Genomic DNA, 14,528 nt, shown 5'->3' with positions numbered 1-14,528 from the left:
TCCAGATATTTGACAAGCTACATATATAACTTCAGTCGCAGTGAGCCGCTCGGATCGAGTTGTTGAGTAGTTCACACATAGCGATTAAGAGCCGAGTTTCGATCGTCGAGTGAACGCCGAGTTGCTTCCGAGCCGGCAAATCTAGCGCTGACCAGTCGGCGAGCGAAAATCAGGGCAAAAATTGTGTAGTGTGAACTAGGCATTATATGATCTATCACTGGGAGGAATCGCAGGCAAGTCTATTTGGTCTCCCAAACTACGTTTTGTCACGAAAACACAATGCAGCGTTGGTATTATGGTTTGGCGTGGACGATAAGATCATAAATACTGTAAAGCTTGTGTGTGTGCTGATGTATTCTGATAGAAACTATATTATGTCCCTGTCCCACGTTTTTACACTCCTCCCCGAGGTTTCCCCTCACCCCGTATCTTGCATTCTCATTGGCTGTAGCTCCACATAGCACTCGTTGCCACTCGCAACCTGCTCGCAATGCCTTTAACACTACATGATTTTGAGTTTGCGTCTGGTTCAGATATTTAACATGCTAGTTGCTTTTTACCTGAGTAGCAGGCAGTGTTCTCCTGACTAAAAGTGTCTTAATCCTGACCATTTTAGTTCGCTGAACCCAGTGATGTTGATGTGTACACAATCTTTTTGTATCTCCACGACTTCCAGCTTGCCATGATTCATATTTCAGACATTCCGTATCCGTACCTTGCATTCTCATTGGCTGTAGTTCCACATAGCACTCACTGCCACTCGCAACCTGCTCGCAACGGCTTTAACACTACATGATTTTGAGTTTGCGTCTGGTTCAGATATTTAACATGCTAGATATTTTTCTCCAGTGTAGTGTGAACTAAGCATTAGTTATTTTTTACCTGAGTAGCAGGCAGTGTTCTCCTGACTGAAAGTGTCTTAATCCTGACCATTTTAGTTCGCTGAACCCAATGATGTTGATGTGTACACAATCTTTTTGTATCTCCACGACTTCCAGCTTGCCATGATTCATAATTCTAACATTCCAAGTTTCGATTGAGATTGTGTTTTTGCAGCTACACATCCAGAAAGCTTTAACCTAGCATCATTCTGTTCTCAGAGGAATTCTCAGCTCATCCTCAGTAACAAGTTAAGTGCTATCTGACCTGGAGGTCACATGTTCTGGCTCTATAACTACAGTTATTCTTTTTTTACCTTTCCATTTGGTTTTATTGCTACAGAAATGCAGTATTATTACTTTCGTCCAGTTGAATTGATTTCACCCACCTCTGACATCATATTGCTATATTGCTGCTGCCTAATATAGACGGTAGGTTTGTTCGGGCACCTTTCTGCCATGGGACACCCTGACAGAAAATAAAGCTCCAGGCAGCAGAACTCTCTGCTTTCCTGATGTATGAAGACTTATGGTTTTAACATGGCACCGTACCATGAGATGGAACAACCTACTTAGGATTTTAGTTCTTTGTACCTTTTTATTCTAATGTTGTTAAACATGTTTTCATTTTGTTGATTGCACTTTAACATGCACTTTATCAGTTCTATGTTTAAAATAGACCACACTTGACAAAATAAGCCTCTAGTCACTTAGGCAGCAACAGACTATTACTGAGATTGTTCAGAGTACCGTCAGCTGTTTAGCACATTTTGTAAGCTTCTCTGGGTGAAAGCATTTGCCAAATGACTAAATAAAAACAATACACTGAGCACAGCTCTTAAAGCCATGTATCTGAATATTTCAGTATTCTGTTTTACTTTGTTTGCATGTATCCCCATTACTATATAAGAACACCACAGGCTTGTAATATATAAATCAACTCCTTTTTCTGTTTACCTGAAAGCCATCTTTGGAGCAACCATGGTTATGGTATGTTGTATGCAAAGATTATATGTAGGATGTCACTTTATTGGAATTTAGTGACCTAGCCCTAACTGTTAAAACTGCCCCAGAGCCGCTCAGGTGGCACAGCGGTAAACTACACTAGCACATCAGAGCTGGGATTGCGAATACATCGTATCAAATCTCAGCTCTGCCATCCGGCTGGGCTGGGCGGCTATATGAACAACGTTTGGCTGTTGTTCATCCAGGGAAGGGAAATGCCGGATAGGGACCTTATAACTGATGCAAGTACAAACTCATTAATGGCGTCTGCACAGAGTAGAGGAATAAGGCAATCAGGGTGTGGCTCTCCGTGCACAAGGCTGATCCACATATGCACTCACCTTGTGCAGGTTAAAAGATGCAATTGGCTACTGCACACGTGTCGGAGGGGGCGTGTGTCAGTTCGCTCTTCTCAATCGGGGTGGGGGTTAGCACCAGTAGAGAGGAAGCATAACGTAATTGGGTAAAAATTGGACATGCTAAAAATCGAGAGAAAAGGGGGAGAAAATGCATAAAAAACTGCCCCTTTATTATTCCTCCTCCATCACACTTTACAGGAATTACTGGAATTTTGCTTTTAATCTGGTAGCGTACCAATGGCGTCAGCGCGATCCAATGGTGTCAATCCATCAATGGTGGATTCATCTTAGAGAAAACTTGTCTTCTGTGTTCGGAGTACAATGATTGTGTGCTTTACACCACACCATACGTTCTTGAGGCAGGCTGAAACTGGTTTGTGAGTGTTGTGACCAAGTACCCGATTTGTTTTCCGACTTTGCTGCTAGACATTTATGTTTCACAATACCAGCACCTACAGTTGACCAGGGCAGCTCAAGTTGGGTAGGAATATTAGTGAACTGATTTTCTGGAACTATAGCATCCTTTAACTGTGACACATTCTAAGCTATTTTACTTTTATGTACCTTAATGAGTGTTTCAAATCGAAATAAGGTGAGTTGATGATAGGCAAAGGCTTTTTAGGCATGAAGTTTAATAATAAAATTATCATTATTATTAATTTGTGAATTCCATCTACATCTGCACTAGTTTACACAGCACCATTTCTACTCTCTCCTCTTACCTAACATTATTAAGTGAAGCTCTAAATTCAGCGGGTTAGAGGTCACAGGTTGAAGACATGATGGTTCTAATATCGAATGCCCCCTAAGTATGCTGGAAAATATCCCAACACCACATGGTTTGCCAAAGAGCTGTCAGACAACCCTGGTCCCAGCAGAGCATCGCAAACATACAGGCTAGCCAAAAGGACACAAATCTACCCACACACTTCCCATTTCATACACACACACTCATCTGAGTCACTGCCAAATGTTTAAAGGCCACCTGTAGCTCAGCAAATAGGGACGTGTGACCAAATATCCAGTGGATGAAAGCCAAATATAATAAAAGAAGTACAGACACTCAGTTTCGTACATGAGTGTTAAAGCCATATCAAGTCATGAAGCGTGAAAATAATTATTGCTGTTAACTAGTTTTACTCAAGGCTGAACATGAAGAAATGTATTTTATTTTAAGTCTGATCTAAATTTTATAAAATCTGCCTTTATTATTTGATCCTAAGCATCTTTAGCAGTTTTGTTGCATTACTCTGAAAAAAATTATGCAAAAGGTTTTAATGCAGCTTTGGAAAATGTACTGGGTGCATTTCCAATGTGCATATCCATTAAAGCTAAATCTGAGTAGTGTAGGCTCTTTTGTTTTTTAATTTATTGCATGCAAGGCAAGAATAGACCCCGCATAAAGGGCCAATCTATTGCTGGGCAACAGGGACTCATGCATTTACTGGCTTGTTCATATCTAGGGTTAGAAAAAAAAACATCTGTTGAGGACTGATGTTGCTCTGAGGCACTTGTTTGACCAGTAAACAAACTGGTCAAACAAAAAAAAATATATATAGAAAAATAAAGTCCAACATAGTCTAGCCCACCTTTGCCAACATCTTGAGCTCTCGAGTTTGAATCTCAATTAATGCTATTGACCTGGCTGAATCTGCTGTATTAACAATCTGAGGCTGATAGTTTGGGTTGTGTCCCTAAGTTCCACTGTCAGAAAGTCTTACCGTTAAGTCATACAATGACATGCTAAAGAATTGTCATTTCAGTTTGTGGCAATAGCTTAGAAAATAATTTTACCCATTTTATAATGACAATTCAGACACAAGGTGGGGTCTATAAAGAGGTGGTTTATTCAGAATCCCAACCTCACTAAAGCTCTTGAGACTGGCTAAAGCCCTGTGCCGGATTGGAGCTTTGTCCAGGGTATTCCTGTCTTGCGCCCATTGTATTGCAGTAGCACCGGACCCATCACCAATCAGACCAGGATAAAACGGTTAATGAAAATGATTTAATGAATGAATCATTTACTAGTGTAAATTGTGTAAGTTCATAAATCCTTGGTTGCAAAACCCTGCTTTAAAGGATAAATAGTTATTATAGGAGTGATTAGTGCTGTAGCTACTAATTAGTAGTTGCCACACAAGCAATAATATCCAGCATGCAAGGTGTGTACTAGACATTGTAATTACTACGTATTAAACAAAATAGATCCACAACGTACTGTAAGATAATGATATCAAAAGTCAATCAGGGCTGATTCAAACATGCCATTTATTGCATGAAGCAATGACACTAATGCTACATTACTTTCTGTGTGTGTTTGTGTTTAGTGTGTGGTTGTGACCTGGCTCAGGGTGGATTTTTTATGAAGAATGGCGAGTACTTTTGCACACTGGATTACCAGAGACTGCATGGGACTCGCTGCAATGGCTGTGGGAACTTTGTGGAAGGAGAGGTGGTGACAGCTCTGGGGAAAACCTACCACCCCTCATGCTTCGTCTGCACTATCTGCAAGTGAGTTGGTTCAAATACAGACACGTATACATGCATGCTTTTCATGCTATATTAGCAGTATCATCTTTTATTACAAAGAGAGCTCAGGCACGAGATGTACATACAGACACATTCACACACGCACCTGTTCATGAATGTACGCACTTCTGAACGTATACATACTTCAGATTTACTATTACAACCAGTGTTATTAGTAATAGAACAGTGCTATCCTTTACAGATACAAATTTTAAGCACCAGTACATCTACAAAAAACAGAAGGACTTAATTAGTAACTATTTGTGTATTATTAGTGATTTACTAATAGATGTCTATTACTAAGAAATGCCTATTAAAACAGGGCAGTTGTAGCCTAGCGGTTAGGGTACTGGACTAGTAATCAGGTTGCTGGTTCAAGCCCCACATCTGCTATGTTGCCACTGTTGGGCCCTTGAGCAAGGCCCTTAACCTTCAATTGCTCAGACAATATACTGTCACAGTACTATAAATCGCTTTGGATAAAAGCGTCTGCTAAATGCTGAAAATGTCAAACTAAATAGGATGCTCAAACTAAACTGTGGCTTAATTCACAGGGTAATTCACAGGGTAAAATACTGGGCAAATAATTGTGATTACCCAACATATATTTAAATGTATAAAATCTAATACTATTTACTGATTATAAACTATATTTAAAGTTACCAGCTTAAACTTCAGCATATAGGGAGATAAGTATGTGGTAAATCCTAAGTATTTGTTAATCCTGCAGCGTTAGACATGCTATTTTAAAGAGAATACACATCTAAAGTAGTGATTATTTTAAAGAATAGAGATATGCATAGATTTGTAAGGGCTACAACCACACAAACAGTACAATATCATTAATATTTAATAACATTGCAAAAATTTGTATTCTTGCCACATCTCTGAGGATGGATCAGTATAAACAGCCATGTTGTGCAAATGCTGGGATGTATGAATGTCTCAGATGTGATAATGCCAATGCTGAGCCAATGTTATGTTTTGCAAACTCTTCAGTTGTGCAAATGGATTTATGAGGTTTAATTGAGCACAACTGAAGATGTTTCAGAAATAGACTTACAGTTTCATTTAATTTATTTTAAATCTCTAAAGACCACTTGTAATTGCTTTCAGAGAGGTAAACAGCCAATTTGTCAGGGCACTGATAGCTAAGCAGTTCAGGTACATAACTAGTAATCAGAAGCCCCACCACCACCAATCAGTTTAAGCCCCACCACCACCAAGTTGCCACTGCTGGACCCCCGAGCAAGGCCCTTAACTCTCAGTTGCTCAAATTGTATTTAGTCATAATTGTAAGTCGCTTTGGATAAAAGTGTCTGCTAAATGTAAATGTTTTGAAGGATATTAGGTATCTACTGACGTTTATTAAAACCTCACACATCTAAAAATGTCAAATTATGCTACCCTAGAAAAAGACACCATGAAAAGAAAGAGGTGACAGACTGTATGCATGCTTACACAAAAACAACAGTTCAACTCCCGCGGATCTTCATGTAGACGTAGCTGATGTATACACATTGGATTATAGTGACCGTAAAGACACAGCCCTGACAACTGAAGATCCTGCTTCAGGTGGTTCCCTTGTTGGCTGCCTCTCCATCAGACAGCCAATTGTGTGTGATGTGCACCTGACCAAGCCTGTGGCTCAGTCAAGACTTAAACCCTGGTCTCCACAGTGGTGGACACACATGCACTTCCGAATTTGCCCACCAAGGGTTATATCCTATAATCATTCTTGTTTAGTGGTGATTTAATGCACATGAAATTTTGTTTCTTCAATGTAAATCTTTGTGTTTGTTCTTCATAACCATAACTGCCAGTTCTTCTAGCATGTATTTTATTTATTAATGAACAGCAGAGACATACAGCCGACCTCATTCTTTACCACATGTACAGAGATTTTCTCCTGTGTTACTGTGCCGTTTACTTTAACTGAAAAGTTTATGCCTAGCATAAACTGACATTCAAACTTACACCTAAGAAGTAACATGTGGACATTGTTTAGACAGCAAACAGCAGTGATTTTCTGGCTGCATCACAAATTGTATTTTATGGATTTGCTGATAAATTTAAAATGAGCTTGCTCTCACCCTAGTTTGCTCATTTGTTCCTACTGACCTTTAAGCCAAAATAGTATATTTCTTCAGATATTAATCTCATTGAGAAAAGGTCTGCCCCCGGAAGACAAGCTACAGATCTTGATCAGAACTGTGAATGGTTAGCCGTAGAGTAATAAATCATGTGTGTCAGTTTGTTTAATTTATTGGCTGTCTGTGTTTTGTCTAGACGACCCTTTCCCGCTGGAGACCGTGTCACTTTTAATGGAAAGGACTGTCTCTGCCAGCACTGCATCCAGCCAATGTCTCCTCCTTCCAAAGACATCAGTGCTTCCAGTAGTGAGTCGCTCTGTGCTAATGTGTGTCCATACAGTTTGTGTATGTGATCCTTCGTTCATTCATCTTTCGTAACCATTTCACACTGGTTAGTAAAGCAGAGGTCAGGTGCTGCTACTGAAAACACTTCAACACACACTTACACATTAACATAACTTAGCATTTTGATGAAGGAAACCAACACAGACATGTTGAGTACAAGCCAAACTCCTTATAAACAATGACTAGAGGCGAGGTTTAAATCCAGGTCCTCAAAACCCTGGAGCTACACTGTACCCACACTAGCAGCTGCACTGCCGTACCACCAACACTAATCCTGTTATCCACTGTTTTATCCCTTTTCACTATACTGCTGCAGAAACTTGAATCTACTCAGGTTACACAGGCTGCACTCCTTAAGCCGCAGTCTTTTAATTAAAGGTGTAGCTTTCCCACACAAACGGGAGTTATAATACTTTTGGGGATTTCTTAATAAGGCTTTTATTAGTTTTCAAGCCCTCTTCAGACATCCTGTTGCACTACTCAGAGAAATGGTCATGTTCTGTCAAGCAAAAAAAAAAACCTTTTATCTGCCATTCTCTCAGTCTCTATCTCATAGGTAGTTTCACATCCTGCTTTGGTGGATGGCAGCCTTTTACAGGTAATTTAAGATGCTGAAAACCAGCGAGTCTGAAGACAAGTGAGAGAGACAGACAGACAGACAGACAGAAACCGATAAATGAAACGTACTATATCGGAAATACACTGATCAGCCATAACATTAAAACCACCTCCTTGTTTCTACATACACTGTCCATTTTTTCAGCTCCACTTATCATATAGAAGCACTGTGTCATTCTAGAATTACTGACTGTAGTCCATCTGTTTCTCTACATACTTTTTTAGCCTGCTTTCACCCTGTAATGGTCAGGACCCCCACAGAGCAGGTATTATTTAGGTGGTGGATCATTCTCAGCACTGCAGTGACACTGACATGGTGGTGGTGTGTTGGTGTGTGCTGTGCTGGTATGAGTGGATCAGACACAGCAGCACTGCTGGAGTTTTTAAATACTGTGTCCACTCACTGTCTACTCTATTAAACACTCCTACCTAGTTGGTCCACCTTGTAGATGTAAAGTCAGAGACGATCATTTGAGTTGGTCATCTTCTAGACCTTCATCAGTGGTCACAGGACGCTGCCCACGGGGTGCTGTTGGCTGGATATTTTTGGTTGGTGGACTATTCTCAGTCCAGCAGTGACAGTGAGGTGATTTAAAAACTGCTGTGTCTGATCCACTCATACCAGCACACCACCACCATGTCAGTGTCACTGCAGTGCTGAGAATGATCCACCACCCAAATAATACCTGCTCTGTAGTGGTCCTGGGAGAGTCCTGACCATTGAAGAACAGCATGAAAGGGGGCAAACAAAGTATGTAGAGAAATAGATGGACTACAGTCAGTATATATATAATATAATAATATAATATAATAATAATATAATTTTTTTTTTTAAACAAAATGTCTATTTACCTTCATGTTTTTATCAAAGTTGTTCATCAAAATGAATGCATGAATGATACAATGCAATATTATTATTTGATTTGAATGATCTTGTATGAATACTCTGTTGGCTTCTCTTTCTCTGCCTCTATTTCTCACACACATACACTTGCACACAGACCTGTTCCCTTATATAAAGAAGCTGACTGATCTTTTGTGTCATGCTTGACTGATAATTTGGCTCCTAGTGAGGGAGTAAATAGTCAGTAGTGATATTTATCAGCCTGGGTAAGCACTTTGTTCAGGCAGTAATTAGGAACTCTGTTGGTGGCTGCAAAACACTGATCACATTTTTACTGATGTCTAAACCAGTTAGAAAAGCTAAAGCACATCTGTACTGTAGGTCTAATATTATTATTCGTTCATTTATTTCCACTGTGTGCATGTGACCACCAGAAAACACTCTCAGCAGGACAATAATAAACTCTAGACAAGGCACCGGACAACACATATTTGCATGTTTGTTTAGGTTTTGTTTATACTTTATAAACATATATACAGGGTGAGTAATAGTTTTATTTCAGAAACTAAAGGGAAAATGACATATCTGAATACCCCAGCAAGTAATGGGTGAGGGGGCCTATCTTTTAGGCTATGTCCGGAACATGGCCGCCATCTTGAAAGCCGCCATATTGGATCAAGGGCAAGTTTGTCCAATGGGAAGGTGGTCATGTAGCATATCAAAGAAGACCAGAATTTTCTCAGAAAATTGCCACAATCAGATTTGCAATATCTCTTGTGGTTCAAAAGTTATCAACACAGAAAGTTGCAACAACAACCGGGAACGTTCCCTGTGATGCACAGCTATTTGACGTGTTCAATGTGTTGTCCCTGGCATTGAACACAGAGCTGAAGGCGCTGGATCCAATCGTTATTAACTCGCATGAGAATCTCTGGAGAAATGCTGTCACAAGCCTCCACGATGCGGTGCTGAAGGTGGTGTTTGTTGCGGATTTTCTCAGCATTAAAGAGTGTCCTGCGACTTTTGACTCACCCTGTATATGAAGCCTTGGTTCGATCAAAACAAACACTGGTGCGATTGCTCTGTTAGTGTGGCTTGCTGCAGTGTAAACGCTTCCTTTTGAACGACCTGAGCAGGAAGGTCCCGGTCTGTTTCTAAACTAATTCTGGTCCAATTCGTTTCAGGTGTAAACACAGTATGAGTCTCAAGGCATCTATATGAACCAAACACAGGGCATGATGTCACAAGATGTGACACCAAATGCGCCACAAGAAAACAGAGTACCCTCTTGGTGCATGTAGCGGAGGAATTTCTGGCACTGTTTTGACTCCTGTATCCATTTTACCACCACTTACTGTGTTGCCAGTTGGCAAAAAAAAAAAACCAGGTATACACACTCCCAACAAGTGCATTAAGTCCAGCATGGTGCATCACAATGATGACAGATGACTGGCTCACAAAATATGACATATGTGTGTCATGCGTCACTTATATTGGTTTGATTGTACATTTGTGAGTGTGAACACTAAGCAAACCATTTTCAAACCATATTAATTTCTTATTTGGTCCGAACCAAGTGAACCAAACTACAAGTATAAACACTGGTGGCCAAGTAGCCAATCCACCTTCTACATATAGCAGGAATTAGGAGTACCATACTGAGGCAGGAAACGGGAGTACCACAAGAAAATCCCTGTCGACATGGGACATGTCAACATACCATATAACCTACAGATAAAGGGAAGCAATTCCCAGCAATCATGTTGCTAGTCTAGCAGGTGTGTCACAGTACCATCCCGTTGTTCCTCTGTATTGAGCTCAGGGAAGCTCCTCTTTGTGCCACCATTTACACAGCTTTTTGGAAATCAGCCAGCAAATATAAATACAAAATGGCAAGCAGAAAGCTATATTTAGAAGCAAACCTTTAAAAATATTAACCATGGCCCATTTAGTTTCCCGTATTTGTGGTGAAGGCGGCAGTGTTCCCCAGGCTGTGAGGTTTCTGTTGGGTCACATCTCCACCTAGTGGCTAGCATGTATTTGTTTACTTAAATGCTTTGGTGCAAGGATATATGGTATTAAACAGACTAGCGTTGCTAGCATTGAACATGAATGTGTTTACCTGTTTTGTAAGTGTAAGTCACCAAACGTTGGCACTAAAACGACAAAGAGAATATAAATGTGGCACTGTTAAAAAGAGAAATTCAGCTTGTACAAGTCTGAACTGGTGCGAGTTGCCTCCAGGTACTCTGGTTTCCTCTTACATCCCAAAACCATGCAAATACTGGACTGGTTGTTCTATTTATTTATTTATTTTTTATTAGAATTTTAATGTCATGTTTTACACACATTTTACAGATAATTACTGGTTACACAAGATGAATCAGTTCAAGTCTTAATATCAAACACAGTCATGGACAATTTTGTATCTCCAATTCACCTCCCTTGCATGTCTTTGGACTGTGGGAGGAAACCGGAGCTCCCGAAGAAAACCCACACAGACATGGGGAGAAAGTGCAAACTCCACACAGAAAGGACCCTGCCCGCTCCACTTGGGAAGACTGGTTGTTCTAAATTAGATCTGAATGGATAAATGTGTGAGTGTGTAATGTCCTGCAATCGATTGGGTGTACAGTATTCCTGCCTTGTGTGCAGTGTTTTCCTGGTGGCATCCAACATCCTCAAAACCCTGATCAGGATGAATAAGGTTACATTAAAAGGCTATTAAAGCCAGACAAGCTCTAAAATGTAACATCCAGGTGTAGAATTGAGTATACTTTGGTACAGTGGACCCTTGACTTACGAATTTAATTGGTTCAGAAGGGCTGTTCTTAAGTCAAAATGTTTGTTAGTTAAACCTATTTTTCCCATAAGAAATAATGTAAACAGAATTAATCCGTGCCAGACCTCCCAAGCCACCCCCTTACATAACCTTTGTAATGTCTTAAAAGGTCTTTTTTTTGTTATAAATACAAGTATATTTTCCTTTAATCTTAAATTATAGAATAGACATTACTGTAATAAACAATACACAGTAGTACTGTCCATAAAACACACAACACATTTTAGTACAGTACATGTGCTTTACTATACACCATAATAAATTTCCTTCTTTTTTTATAAAATGTATCTACCAGAAACAACAATAACTCTCATATTTCTCTATTATTTCCTTCTTTATTTCAGTAGTGTTGTATTTTGTAGGTGTAATTGCATGAAAGAAAGAATACTTTACTCAGCCGAATTCCTTCTTCTCTCTCACTCACTGTCCCCTCTGTCTGATACACAGTGACAGCTACTGGCAGGAGTAATTATACAACAACAAATGTAATAGATTTGTTCATTTTCTCACCACTGCACTTCCTCTGCACATTCTTTGGGGACATATTGAATTTTACAAAATATAAAGAAAACACCGGAAAAACACCGTCCGATGTCTGAATGTTCGCTCACTGTATATACAGTGTATCACAAAAGTGAGTACACCCCTCACATTTCTGCAGATATTTAAGTATATCTTTTCATGGGACAACACTGACAAAATGACACTTTGACACAATGAAAAGTAGTCTGTGTGCAGCTTATATAACAGTGTAAATTTATTCCTTCCTCAAAATAACTCAATATACAGCCATTAATGTCTAAACCACCGGCAACAAAAGTGAGTACACCCCTTAGTGAAAGTTCCTGAAGTGTCAATATTTTGTGTGGCCACCATTATTTCCCAGAACTGCCTTAACTCTCCTGGGCATGGAGTGTACCAGAGCTTCACAGGTTGCCACTGGAATGCTTTTCCACTCCTCCATGACGACATCACGGAGCTGGCGGATATTCAAGACTTTACGCTCCTCCACCTTCCGCTTGAGGATGCCCCAAAGATGTTCTATTGGGTTTAGGTCTGGAGACATGCTTGGCCAGTCCATCACCTTTACCCTCAGCCTCTTCAATAAAGCAGTGGTCGTCTTAGAGGTGTGTTTGGGGTCATTATCATGCTGGAACACTGCCCTGCGACCCAGTTTCCGGAGGCAGGGGATCATGCTCTGCTTCAGTATTTCACAGTACATATTGGAGTTCATGTGTCCCTCAATGAAATGTAACTCCCCAACACCTGCTGCACTCATGCAGCCCCAGACCATGGCATTCCCACCACCATGCTTGACTGTAGGCATGACACACTTATCTTTGTACTCCTCACCTGATTGCTGCCACACATGCTTGAGACCATCTGAACCAAACAAATTAATCTTGGTCTCATCAGACCATAGGACATGGTTCCAGTAATCCATGTCCTTTGTTGACATGTCTTCAGCAAACTGTTTGCGGGCTTTCTTGTGTAGAGACTTCAGAAGAGGCTTCCTTCTGGGGTGACAGCCATGCAGACCGATTTGATGTAGTGTGCGGCGTATGGTCTGAGCACTGACAGGCTGACCCCCCACCTTTTCAATCTCTGCAGCAATGCTGACAGCACTCCTGCGCCTATCTTTCAAAGACAGCAGTTGGCTGTGACGCTGAGCACGTGCACTCAGCTTCTTTGGACGACCAACGCGAGGTCTGTTCTGAGTGGACCCTGCTCTTTTAAAACGCTGGATGATCTTGGCCACTGTGCTGCAGCTCAGTTTCAGGGTGTTGGCAATCTTCTTGTAGCCTTGGCCATCTTCATGTAGCGCAACAATTCGTCTTTTAAGATCCTCAGAGAGTTCTTTGCCATGAGGTGCCATGTTGGAACTTTCAGTGACCAGTATGAGAGAGTGTGAGAGCTGTACTACTAATTTGAACACACCTGCTCCCTATGCACACCTGAGACCTAGTAACACTAACAAATCACATGACATTTTGGAGGGAAAATGACAAGCAGTGCTCAATTTGGACATTTAGGGGTGTAGTCTCTTAGGGGTGTACTCACTTTTGTTGCCGGTGGTTTAGACATTAATGGCTGTATATTGAGTTATTTTGAGGGAAGAATAAATTTACACTGTTATATAAGCTGCACACAGACTACTTTTCATTGTGTCAAAGTGTCATTTTGTCAGTGTTGTCCCATGAAAAGATATACTTAAATATCTGCAGAAATGTGAGGGGTGTACTCACTTTTGTGATACACTGTATATATATATATAGAGAGAGACGGTTGGAGTCAACTTGTTTGTGACGTCACGTGTTTCACGAATTTCTGTTCGTAACCCGAAATTTGTTCGTACGTTAAGTTAAGCTGTTCGTAGCTCAAGGGTCTACTGTACTCTGGTTTCCTCTAACATACCAAAACTATGCAAATGCTGAATTGGTCGCCCCAACTTCTAAGTGGATGAATGTGCAAGTTTGTAATGTCCTGCAATCGATTGGGTCTACAGTATTCCTGCCTTGTGCACAGTGTTTCCTAGTGGCACCAATCCCCACAAAACCCTAATCAAGATGAAGGGGGTTAGTTACATACATAAAAGAAAAGCTATTGAAGCCAGGCAAGCTTTAAAAAACAATAGAACAGCTAGGTGTAGAACTGTGTACACTGAAAAAAACTGACTTCAGTCACAATAATTACTACAAAGTTTCTGACTAACTCTAAAAGGAACATTTTTATTTATTAAGTAAAACAGTTTTATGTTGTTATGTTTGTTTCTAATAAATGTGATGCCAGTTTTCTCTCACCACCCAAAAGCATGTAGCAGGTGGACTGGCTACACTAAACTGTGTGTGTTGCCCTGTGATAGAGCGATTAGTTTAAAAAAAAACCTAATGTTTAAAGGTTAGATAAATCTTTATTGTCATTTAAAATAAATTCCCTGTTGATTAATGCCCAGTCATTGCTCTTTTATCAATTTAAATTCTGTAAGTTGCTCTGAATAAAAGCGTCTGCTAAATG

General features: G+C 40.3%; 1 protein-coding gene across 1 annotated transcript in view; it reads left to right on the top strand.

The window, feature by feature from the left end:
- ablim1b (actin binding LIM protein 1b) overlaps positions 1-14,528 on the top strand; it is an 83,246-nt gene that overhangs the window by 27,670 nt on the left and 41,048 nt on the right. The window contains exons 3-4 of the mRNA XM_063003953.1: positions 4,570-4,753; positions 7,061-7,170. Coding sequence (XP_062860023.1) covers positions 4,570-4,753; positions 7,061-7,170 — 294 coding nt within the window. The remainder of the gene's footprint in view (positions 1-4,569; positions 4,754-7,060; positions 7,171-14,528) is intronic.

Source organism: Trichomycterus rosablanca, chromosome 10 (genome assembly GCF_030014385.1).
Source record: "Trichomycterus rosablanca isolate fTriRos1 chromosome 10, fTriRos1.hap1, whole genome shotgun sequence".
Lineage (NCBI taxonomy): Eukaryota > Metazoa > Chordata > Actinopteri > Siluriformes > Trichomycteridae > Trichomycterus > Trichomycterus rosablanca.
Note: the sequence above shows the minus strand (reverse complement) of the source record. Positions and strands in the feature narration are given on the sequence as shown.